Raw genomic sequence first — 12,478 nt, 5'->3', positions numbered from 1 at the left:
GTGCCGTTGCCAGCCCAGGGAGATAGGGTAATCAGATAGACAAGGTAAGTCCAGAGCGTCTGCCTAGAGAAGCCCGTATCAACGTCGTAGCTAAAAAAGCGAGTATGGCTTGTCCTCACTGTTCTCGGGCTCATAGCTTTTCAGATTGTGGGGTGTTTGGAACCCTGCTTCAAGTTAAGAAGCTCAGCAGACTGAAAGACTTCAAGTTGTACTTCAGTTGCCTAGAGCCCAACCACATAGCGTTTGAATGTCGATTTCCTACACGTTGCGCCCACTCGAATCGCAACCAGCAACGTCACCGTCTGCTTCACGACACACAGCGGGTTGTGAATAGGGCTACGAAAATTGCCAACGTCAACTGGACGGTAGTTGAGAGACCCAAAAGCTACCCCAAACTCATAGCGATTCGGTTGATTGGGCCAAAGGAGATTGTACTAGCTAATGCTCTGTTGCACAATTTTTCTGATACCACCCCCACTAACGGCAGATGTGGCAAAGCAACCTGAGTTAGAAGGTAGAGCGATGCGCATAGAAGTATCATCGGTAAGTGCCCCCGAAATCAAGGATACCATGGCAGTCACCTTTGTCATACAGTCTTTGCATGACGGGTATGTTTCAGACGTCCATTGTGCCTACGTTATCGGATCACTTTCTATGACCGAGGATGTTTGAATCGGATTTTAGCGAGTGTAAGGGTATAGATAAACCACTGTTTCTACAGAACAATAAGATTATGAAAGCCACAGAAAAGTCTGTAAGCTTGCTGGACGGTCACTATCAGATGCCGCTGTCTTGGAAAGTCGACTGGAGGAACCTACCTAGTAATATAAGTGTAGTGGAGACACGCTTGTCTATTTGAAAGGTCGCTTGTTGAAGGATGGTCAACTTCTTTGACACCACACCGAGAACGTAACTAGTTACGAAAAAAGCTTATGTAAGACGGTCGCCAGTTGGTTCAACAGAGGACTTGCGCCTCATCCCGCATCCTCTAGTCCCCAACCATCTAAAGCCTTGGAAGCTCCGTGTGATTTTCGGCCGCGCTGCCGAAGGTAATGATATTTCCATCAGCGACTGTTTATTTTCTGGACCTAACCTTACAAATAACATCATTGGCGTTTCACTGCCTTTCCGACTCCACGAAACTGCTTTGTCTGCAGATACAGAAGAGATGTTCCTACAAGTACGCTTGCCACCAGAGGATGAGGCAGCGATCAGTTTTCCGTGGTACATTGGCGGCAATCTGAAAAATCCCACACGTTTATCACCTTAACGTATACCCGTTTGAAGCCATCTCGTTCCAGAGTTGCCCTGACTTTGCTCTGCGTAGGAGTGCTGGTGACAGCAGCAGTGATTTCGAGGAAAAGACAGCCTCTGCAGTGAAGGGAAACCTTCAAGTGGATGATTGCCTCGTATCTGTGGAATCCGCTAATATAGCTAAAAACTAGTTTGCGAACTCGGTTCGATGTTGAATTTTTGCGGATTTCGTTTGCTTAAGCGAGTAAGCAACAATCCGGAAGTCTTGAGTACTATCTCTATTGGCGAGCGAGCTTTCTAGCTAAATGACCTTGACATTTCAGATTCGAGTTAACGCAAGATGCTGGGCCTGGTCTATCAAGACTGGTCGCTTAGTATCCAAGATCGACTTACCGGCACACCCAACGACCAAACACATATACTTTCTTGCATCGCCTCGATTTACGGCCCCTCGGATTCGTGGCCCCAGTTCTACTTCAACCCAAAGGATTATTATGGTCTCTGCGAGAAAAATTTGGTCGAGATGAACCAACCAGCCATGGAAACTGTTGGACTGTTGGTAGCGTGACATACAAAGGATTGAAGCGTTGGAAACCCCTCGATACCTCATGTCTACTGGGTTTGATATGTCACGCTGAGCTGCATACCCTCTCCGATGCCCCAGAAGTTGGGTACGGATCCGTCGTTTATTTACGTTCTATACGCACTTCCGGGCTGGTATGCTGTAAGTTTCTGATCGGCAGATCCAGTGTTGCTTCCATGAGGCCTGTTACCGTACCGCGACTGGAATTACAAACCGCCGCCTTCCACGTAAGGTTAATGATTCTTGCCCTGGTGGAAGTGAGCTTGAAAATAGACCGCACATACTGCTGGACCGACGCTATGATCGCAATTTATTACACTAATAACAGAAAGTCTAAATACAAGACGTTCGTTGCTAATAGGCTGGGATTAATCCACGAGAATGCCGAAGTATCGCAGTGTATGCATGTGCCAGCACGAGACGATCCAAGAGATCAAGCATCAGGAGGAGTCGCTGGTAGCCGCGGTGATTTTCTAGATAGTTGGTTGCATGGCCTCGCCTCCTACAGAGCCCAGAGCACACATGGCCAAAAACGAATGTTAAATGCTTTGCCGAGAATAAACCGGGCTTCGAGGTTAAAGAGGCCAACGTTCTGAACACTACTGCCTTAGGAGATTGCCAAACTGCTCTCTTACTATTCTTTATGGACTAGGCTGAAACGAGCCATAGCACGGACGACGCGGTTCATATTACACATTCGCTTAAAGTCAAATAAAGAATGGAAGCACGTGCTCTCACTTGGTGAGCTGAGGGCAGCGGAATATTCGCTATTGCAATGCGTGCCGCAAAACGCCTTTCAGCATTTGCATGATTCTTTCACCATAAAATCACGTCCTGACGGGACCTGAATGCAGACTCGTTCAAAGCATTGCATAAACCCTCTCCAATATTCCTTGAACGACTGATGTGCCGGAGGAAAGCTGCCGAATTGTGGCTTGTTCCGATGCCGCCATTACCCACCATACCTCCGAGTCAACACCACGTTACACGTTGCTTGGTTAGACACTACCGTGAGTTAGAGGGACATAAGTCGCAAGTTCTAGCTTTCGTGCTTCAAACATTTTGGGTTGCCAAGGCGACAGCCACAGTTAAAAAGGTTGTGTGCAGGTGTTTTCCGTTTAAGACAAGAGAGAATATGCCAGCAGAACAGGTGAAGGCAGAGTTACTGCCCTGCAGTATTCAGGCCGATTACGCTTCTGCCGCCGCTTGTGTGGAGTATTTCCGTCCCTTTTTCCTACGCAACTGACAGCAGTCGAGGAAGCGATACGGGTGCATATTCCCATTTTTGGTTGTTGGTATGTTCGCCGAGCTTGGCAAGTTCGGCGAACAGACCAACGACCCAACAGCGCACCTGAGCTACCTACATTCCACAAGGTTACTAATTCTCATGTTTGATGACGCGCGCACTTCACATCAAGGTGGCTCGTTCCTCATCGATTGGCTTCTTTCTCATGGCTCTTCCGCGCTCTATTAACCGCTGTGTTTCACACGTGGTTTTGTCCTCTTGTAAGCACGTGGCTTTGAGTCGATGTGGACTTGGAGATCCGTTAGAAATTAGCAGTTCCTACAACGGTGTATAGAAGCCGGCATAGTCTCACGGTTTGGCGTTTGCAAAATTTTGTTATTCTATTACTGTATTTATAGTACCGTGTTTGTGGACTAACGTCCAGTTGAACGATTTGTCTTTTGGGGTCTTGGGCGTAACTCGACTTGGTTCAAGAGATTGCCGGGAACAACCTATAGGCCTTTGGTTCAACCACTCTGGTTCAGAGTCTTTTGGCGAGTATTTAACTGTTATTTTATACTCTTCATAATTACACAAGTGATTGAGCTTTCAAGGTTAAATTGTTTCATTACAGATGCATCAACGGAAAAGTGTTCGGCAAAAATGTACGACAGATAATGAAGATCTTTCATAGATGGCTGCAAGACGAACAATAGAATATCCGAAAACGGTTACAGAGGCCTAAAAGCAATATTTGATTGACAGATGTGCAAAATGTTAACACTTGTCGAATAAATGTTTGTAGTTCATACCCCTCACCTATTCGAGTGATTTGATCGGAATTTGAGTCATCGCGGCCCACCGTTTGGGTATTCGACAATCCGCACAGGACGATTCTCAGTGAGCGCCGATTTGGTGCACAAACCCAGGTACTTGATGCAGAACGTCTGCAGTACTTGTTTACTTTCCACGGTAGGCAGGCCTGTCCAAGACAGGCCGCCTGAATGCAAAAACCCAAGGACTGGATGTGGAAAGTTCCGCGTGGAGACTTAATGGACTGTAGACTCAAGGTTCGGGTTTTAAAAGGATTCCCCGTCGCAGAAGAGTGTAGTTTCCGGAGACTAGCGCGGTTTTTTCGTGTCGTAACAGGATACGATAATTTGCCAATCTGAACTTGCGATGCAGTCATCGCCATGGAGGGGAGCTTTCTTCTTCCAAAGCCTTTACAGCTAAAACGCACGTTGATGTGTTGGAGATTCGCAGCTTTACCTACTGCTTCTTATTTTGTCGCGTTCAAGAAGTGAAAAACAGAATTTTGAAAAGAGATATGCCTTTTAGCATCGCAGAGCCTTATAGACCAAATCCCATTTCAAACATATGCCGATTGGTCAAAATGAATCACAAGACATGTGATAAGACTTGATCTTGGTGAAAAGGTTACGTGCCTCAAAGGGATCATAAAATTAGGGGCTGTCGTTTCCTGGGGATGAAGCCGGTAAACATTTGAACTCACTTAGTTTGAATGGGTTGCTTCTCAACCTTCAAGCGAGTATATTACAGAGAGCTGGGACACAGTGACGAGGGCGGTTGTTTTTCCTATAGAGAACCTCCAGGATAAAGTGGCTAGATTCAACAAATTTTTGTGGATTTTAGGTGCCGGAGAAACCTCCGTCCGCGGAGGCACAAGAACCATACTCGCCAACATCTGTAACCTTGTCTGAAGAAGATGAGCTCAATTCACTGGTGGGATAACATATGTATAATGTTATTGCAACTAAAACGCGGACCATAAAATAGATTTGAAGCACTGCAACCTCTTTTGGTATATACCAAGAACCCGGACCATATTCACGAAGTGTTGTTGCCATATCTCTCAGTGAATGCCAGTCATCTTCGTCATTATTAACCGTAATATGCCAGCAGTATATGCTGGCGCTTGGCCATTACACAGCCATGAGGGGAAACATCCTACCTAAAGAGCAGAAAGACGAATGAAGGTGCGACTTTACGTACTTCGTCTTTGGGAAAAATGGCCACGAATGATCTGACTACATCTTCAAGGACGATTGAAAATATACGATATCTTGTCAAACTAGAACGCAATAAGAGGGGGTTGAGCCGGCTTCCTTCTGAAGCTGCATCTGGCAACTCCACTATTGTTTGTAGCGTGCTATGTTCTGCCAAATTTCCAGACACCTGGAAACGAGGTCACATGGACCATATCCATGATGGCTTGAGGAACCCAGGACACTCAGTTTGACTGTAGCTGACCTCAATCTACATTACCACTTCTCAGACTGTTACTCGTGGAGCATCACATAAAAAAACAGATTGTATGGACCAGTCGCGTTTTTTTGGACAGACAGTGATGCGGCCTTCAAATTCCATCATAGATCTCTCGCAGTCATCAGGATTTTGACTAAACAGAGTTGAGTGAATCCGCATACGGCGTCAAAATTGATGGATGCTACCATACCTTCCTGACAGCAATCAGAAATGAACTCGATTGTATTCAGTGCCGCCTAAGTCCAGTCCGATGGCTTACACATAGAGTTATAAAATCACCTTCAGCAGTGTAATTCCGGTGCTTCGCCACAGTAAAGCACAAAACGTTGAAATAACAGATTTCTTCACTTGGTTCCAATGAAATCACGGACTTCATAGGTTCCCGGGACCACCGGCTAGGCCTTACGGTGTTCATTCAGCGTTCTTCCGACTCTTTCGGCGTCATTTGCAGCGGCGCTAAAGGTCTGCATACTGTTGTCACTGCCGTGGATATGAATCCTCAACTACGTGGGGATAGCGCTGCTGCGCCTCGATTTGAAGGTCCTCGAAAACATGAAGGCACAAACGTACTGACTGAGAACCGTGGTGGATCCAGAAGGCTAAAAACATGGACGAGGCAATAAACTCATGGAAAGAGCGTAAACTATTCAAGCTGATAAGCCTAACAGACTCAAGGAGACTGCCGGTGAGCGAAACAAAAACGACTCGCTTATCCCTAAAGGAGAACGCCCAAGTCGTTTGGTTGAGCACTTCCAAGGGCAATTCAACGGGCCGATGCAGTTGCCCACTCGGATTCACCATCCACAACGCAGCCTCGGAAAATAAACTCGGAAACCCCAACGGCTTCGGAAACAAGCGCGTGACTTTTGTCGCTCGGGCGTCATCGTTCAAAGTTTGAGGTGAAATCTTCGGTTTCAACCGTCCCAACTCACTGGGTTGGGCCTATAGTGATGCCCGTTTTCAAAAAGGGTCATCGTAATAGGTGTGGCAATCACATAGGAATTAGCTTTCTCCCCTTGTAACCAAACTTCTTGCGTCACTCGTTTTACGTCGTTTTACGAAGGCGCATGAAGAGGGGACCCGAGGACGGCAAGCAGGACGCCGGTTTGGAATGGAGAGTTCTCCAAAAGCTTTCCAGCATGCAGTGTCCTCCTACATGGATACCCACTCTCTCCGTTCTTGTCTCATTTCGTTATTGATCAGATAATAAGGCGAGAACCTTATCAACCTGAAGTGTGCAGAATGTATTATCCTCATTTTTCGAAAGGAGAAGGAAGCGCAACCGTTGCTTGAAAAGCTGACCAAGGTCATCAAAGTCCTCAACATGCGCTTCGCACCCACACGCAACAGGACGTACACACTTCGAATATGCCTCTGAGAATTCAAGCAGTAACAGAGGTAATGGAACGCTATGCGCTCCTCCAACATGGTATTAGGTCGGACGGCAATATGACGGACAATGTAAGTGCATGGTTGTCAGGGTTACGGCTGGGTCTCTCTATTGTTCTTCAAGGATGGATTTATCGCTCGCAGAACACTGCGAGTGCACTGCGTTATGGTTGCAACGCTTTGCCACTTCGGGCGAGGGATCGCAGTTCTCTACCGGACTTTGGGTATAAATATCTCGGAATGAAGGCTGTGATCGGATGATATCAGACATTTCGCAACAAGGTGATCAAGGTTTTTGCCTGTGGTGAAGCATGCAGTAGTTCTCCGAAAGAAAGCACCTAGCACTACAAGTTATTTCGACCCAACCATATGGTAGGCATTTGGAATTTCCGCCTGCCGAGGTGAGCACTGTTTTTCGTGTCACTCAACAAGGCAGAATAGAATGAAGGCTATTAAGACAGATTTGGGCGCTGTTGGTTTTGCTCACTTTCCAAGATGGGGTATACGTGACCCTCCGTATTTGGCCGAAGACACTGCACGAATAGGTGGCCAACCGGCGTCGGTGAGGTTCATGTTGTAAGCTTCTGTCTAGATTGTCTGATTGTTTGCTGGAAGCATGGACACCTCGGGCTTCTGTGGTAGGCTGGCCAATGGAAGTATATTGTCCGCGTTTTCATCCGGCGCTGCTGCCGACGATGATGATGGGCATGTCAGATAGCATTCGTTACTGCTCGTCATTGCCAGCATTCTTAGTCTAATACATTTATATAGCCATGCATGTGCGTAGGGCTTCATGGCCGACGCGCACACTAAATTCCACTTGATGTGTGTGTGTGGCAATCCATTTGTTCAACTTGACATCCTTTCTATCCCATGCTGCCATGCCACCCAGAGTAACCGCGAGTGACAATGCACCGGAGTGGATTAATTTTGGAACTGGCTTGAATATGTCTAAAAGATTCAAACAACCCCAATACCTGTGAGGAGCTGGAGGTATGGTGCACTGGCAGGACTAGCGGCTCCGCACAAAGATGTGGCGATCGTGTTCCGGTGCAGATTGGCACTGAGAGTCCGAAGGAAGATCCTGACACATTCGTTTAATTTCGGGATCTGAGAGTCACTTATTCTCCCAACAGACGGGTCCAAAAAGCAAGAAGATTGATTCGGAACGAGTGTGTCCTTGGAAACCACAAGTGGCCCAAAAGAAGCAACATTTGGTTGCTGACCCAGGTAATCGGCACGCTGTGTTAAGTTTGCCAATCTGCCAACAGCTGGCATGCTGTTGATGGGTACCTTGTAGCTTGGGGCTGCATAAAGACAGTCTATGCTCAGCACAGCTGTCACTTGTTCGCCCTTGTCCATGCGTACACAATCCAGCCCAACCGATCACCGGAATGAGTCTACGATGGGCTACGTCTGTTCACCTTTTATCCGAATGCCCCGGAAACACAGTGTTATCTGAGCTTTTAGCTCTCCGTGACTGGCCACTCATTGTGTTATGGTAGTTGTATTTGATGTTGTCCGGATTACAGTCGGTTGGAACGTAAGCAAACACGACGGGCAGACAATGATCAGCCCTGTCCTCGTATGAGTCCTTCATGGACGTTGCCAGATGAACCACACAGAGACGAATATAAGCAAGTGCCCTTTCAAGCAGTGATCCTTAAACCAGGTGCCTTAGAACGATACGGATTCATGCGCAGCCTACGAAAACGGTCCATGGAATACCAGAATCCCAGAGCCGTAGGCGGGTGGAGTGCGATGGGGTAAATAGACCTTACGGTTGCACCCAATTCATGAATTCAAGTGCACACGCCTCTTCCAAGTGGGTCCAATTTGTCGTTCTGCTGGTTTCAGTGCGCGGACATTGAGAGCAACAAAATAGAGCATGCATTCAGGCTTGAAGATGGATTCTAAGCTATCCGAGCCCGTAAACGCCGGCTGACTTACACAGATGTTTCTGACAAGACAGGTGCAAAGTGAATAAGGTAATCGGTCCAAACGGATGAGTCTACAACTGGGGTACCATTGGTGAAGCGAATGAGGGAGAGGGGAAAGCTCTTGGACTGGAAAGCAGAGAGGTGTCTGCGGTAGTATGTCTTAGTTTACGCGCCCTGCTGCGTATAGCAGTTAGGGTGGCCCGGCTAATGACACCATGCGGCTGCCCATGTGGCGTGGCGGTGTGTTCAGCCGTGGGGGCCGCTCTTTTGCGTGGGATGTGATACTGTCAGGGTGCCTAGACTTAAACTTGAGGACAATTAGAGTCAGCGTCCGAAGCCTTCGGCGCAAAAGTCTAGCTGAAAAGAAGTGGTGTCCGGTGGGAAATTCCAGTACGTGACATTTTTTGTAGAACGAGTTCCACTTTCCGGCTCCGAAGCTGTGAGACCAGCAGACTATGTTGGCCAGACGTCTAACCAATAATTAAATTAATGAGAGGTTGGGAGTTTCGCTCGTGCACCCCCAGTGCAGCTCAGGGGGGAAACGGACACGTATAGGCCATCATATAGCGTCTCCTCGCGACAGCTTCCGGTGCTTTCTTTACGGGCTTCAGCACTCATTCATGCATAGCGTAAGTTGACTCTGCTGACATCACGCTGTATTCAATGTGGCACGAACGCACTTTGTTCCATGAAGTTCGTGGCTGTATGTGGACTCAGGTGTTGCCAAGGTGCCCAAACTTATGCAGTTTTTGACTCAAAAGACTGGTCACATTGCAGCGGTATTCGCGTGAGACTACTTCAGTAACTCAAATTTTGTCAAGCAGTTTTGGTGGCCAACTTAGAGTGCCAGGAGATCGTGTTTTAGACTTCTCTACATTGACGATACTAACAAGAAATAATGTGAAACCCCCACTACAGTTGGTGGCGGGCTCCATGTGTCTAACTTAGCCTCTACTCCATATCTGGAATCAAGACAGTGGCGAACGAATGTAGTGCCTTGAAGACGATGCTCGTATTCTAAAAGAACACAAGAACATGGCCTGGGAACAACCAGGATATGGCCTCGATGATGCTCGCCTTTATCATTCTATACAGTTGGAAATGTCGTCGAGAGGGCCAGACCCATGGGAGGCAAGCTAGGTTTTATCCTGGCGGGCCACTCCTACAAGCGTACAACTTGGTGCAGCGGCGTCAACTTGAAGGGCAGTATGCATTCTTTGAGAGAAGCGCAATGTATTTTACTATGAACTCACCCCCGGATCACCCCATTCCAAAATGTTTGATTCCATCTATAGTTCTGAGACATGTGTCCAAAAACATGTAGATGTCTCAGATACCCCACCCGAAGTAGTCAAGTCACGCAACCAAACAGCATTACACCTGCAGTGTAGCCTGATACACACATCCCTAACAAGTGGCTCAAACGGGCAAAGAGTTCTGCGGAATTCCGCACGCATACCTCATTGTAGTATACGGTGTCTGTCATTTTGATTGATTCATCTGTAAGTATTGGTGATGTACAAACTTGCTTACTGGGCTTTGGCTCATGAGCTTTGTTTCTGTTTTCCATCTATAGAAATTGTCGCGAACACCTGCCTTCGGAGAATCACTGTCCCCTGGTGCTTCCATAGCGTGCATATTACACGCACTGCCACTCGCAGTTAGACGATGCCACGGCCATAAAGCCTATCCCTCACGTTAATGGTCAGAACATTGAGCCGCTTGCAGGTCCACCGTTAAGGCGAGCTCTGATTGGCCGAAGGTCTGCACCTAACACCCATCAAATGTCGGCTACCAGCGCCGCGTCCGGGAGGCGTTGGAATTTTCATGGTGTTGTACCACGTAAACTTTATATATGACACGTGTTACAAGTGTTTTCGACCTGTTTTTAAACGTTAATACAGGCTGCGCACCTCTGGTGTTTGATTCGACAGGAACGCTAACATGGAAGCTTCACACCGAGACCTAAGCTTAGAAAACACCGCTTTCTGACCCATGAGATCCGTGCATTTACTTTGTCTATCACATTACCGTCCGACCTAATACCACGTTGGAGGAGCGCATAGCGTTCCATTACCTCTGTTACTGCTTGAATTCTCAGAGGCATATTCGAAGTGTGTACGTCCTGTTGCGTGTGGGTGCGAAGCGCATGTTGAGGACTTTGATGACCTTGGTCAGCTTTTCAAGCAACGGTTGCGCTTCCTTCTCCTTTCGAAAAATGAGGATAATACATTCTGCACACTTCAGGTTGATAAGGTTCTCGCCTTATTATCTGATCAATAACGAAATGAGACAAGAACGGAGAGAGTGGGTATCCATGTAGGAGGACACTGCATGCTGGAAAGCTTTTGGAGAACTCTCCATTCCAAACCGGCGTCCTGCTTGCCGTCCTAGGGTCCCCTCTTCATGCGCCTTCGTAAAACGACGTAAAACGAGTGACGCAAGAAGTTTGGTTACAAGGGGAGAAAGCTAATTCCTATGTGATTGCCACACCTATTACGATGACCCTTTTTGAAAACGGGCATCACTATAGGCCCAACCCAGTGAGTTGGGACGGTATCCGTTTCCCCACAGGGGCGCAACCGGAAACGAGCGGATGCCGATGGAATTGTCTGTTGAATAACTATGCTGAAGTCTTGAGTAATTGTTTCAGAGGGACGGCAGACATAAATGAAAAGTGAGTTCAGCGTACACATAAGACCAGTCTGTTTTCCAGGTTTTTTAAGAGCGCGAACTTTAAACACTGCCAGATACAGACACAATAAACAGGGTGCGATGAACCTCACTCACTTTAGATTCTCTCACAGATGTCGCCAAACGAATCGCACGGAGGCGACTGTCAACGGGTATCCAATCAAGCAGAGACGCTTCCGCTTGTTCGTTCAATACAATACCCACCCCAGCATATCCAGCTGCAGCGGCCTGTGCATCACCAGAGGTGCGCAGCCGGAACCTGGAGGAGAGTGAGGGGGTAGTCAGTTCGATTACAGTAATTGCGTCCTGCGTCCTTGTTTCTGACAGACAACATACCTCAATACAGAGGGCATCCAGCGTACGCGCAAGAGCCACCAGTTGATCTGCTTGCTTTGTGCGAACATTGAAGGTGGCTAAGTAGACAGGCTTTCGGGGTTTGAAAACAGACTTCGAAGTGTTTAGGGTTGTAGCTGAATTCGGACGTGCAGAAGCTGCAGCTGAGTGTGATGCAGGGCGAGCAACACGGTCAGTCCTAGAGCTGGGACCTGTGGAGAAAGTATTCGAACTTGGGTGGGGGAGGGTGAAAGAAGAGAAACGTGAAAGTGTAAGAAGGGAGGCGTTAGTGTAACAAAGTCGCCGGGTTCTCCAGGCTGAAGGACAGGTTTGGCGACCTGCTGTTCAAGATTGTAAGCTGCTGTTACAAAACAACCATCGCGACCTTGAGGTTAGGCTTTCGGGCCCAAGGTTTTCGTTGAGGACCATGATTTTCCGGCTGCGTACCTCTGGTGATGCAGAGACCGCTGCAGCTGGATATGCTGGGGTGGGTATTGTATTGAACGAACAAGCGGAAGCGTCTCTGCTTGATTGGATACCCGTTGACAGTCGCCTCCGTGCGATTCGTTTGGCGACATCTGTGAGAGAATCTAGAGAAAGTGAGGTTCATCGCACCCTGTTTATTGTGTCTGTATACGCCCCAACTGACTGTAGCTCTGAATCTGCCAAGGACAATTTCTATGACGCTCTAAGTGCCCTTCTACAGCAGGCCAAAAGCTCTGATATCGTTGTGGTTGCTGGTGATATGAACGCCCAGGTAGGTAGACTAAGCGC

The 12,478-nt window shown here is 47.7% G+C and overlaps 2 protein-coding genes across 2 annotated transcripts in view; both read left to right on the top strand.

Moving 5' to 3' along the window:
• Positions 1-522: 522 nt before the first annotated feature.
• Positions 523-859, top strand: T265_01848 (hypothetical protein; the record flags this gene model as incomplete). The annotated part of the gene is made up of 2 exons (XM_009165958.1): positions 523-608; positions 664-859. The coding sequence occupies 2 exons, from the start codon at positions 523-525 to the stop codon at positions 857-859; spliced, it is 282 nt and encodes a 93-aa protein (XP_009164222.1).
• Positions 860-12,131: 11,272 nt separating this feature from the next.
• The window catches only part of T265_01847 (hypothetical protein), a gene marked incomplete at both ends in the record, with an annotated part of 74,870 nt that continues 74,523 nt past the window's right edge, over positions 12,132-12,478 (top strand). Inside the window, one exon of the mRNA XM_009165957.1 lies at positions 12,132-12,461. The remainder of the gene's footprint in view (positions 12,462-12,478) is intronic.

The sequence above is a fragment of the Opisthorchis viverrini genome (assembly GCF_000715545.1).
Source record: "Opisthorchis viverrini unplaced genomic scaffold opera_v5_20, whole genome shotgun sequence".
NCBI classification, from domain to species: Eukaryota; Metazoa; Platyhelminthes; class Trematoda; order Opisthorchiida; family Opisthorchiidae; genus Opisthorchis; species Opisthorchis viverrini.
The sequence above is the reverse complement of the archived record's forward strand: the minus strand, read 5'-3'. Positions and strand labels throughout refer to the sequence as shown.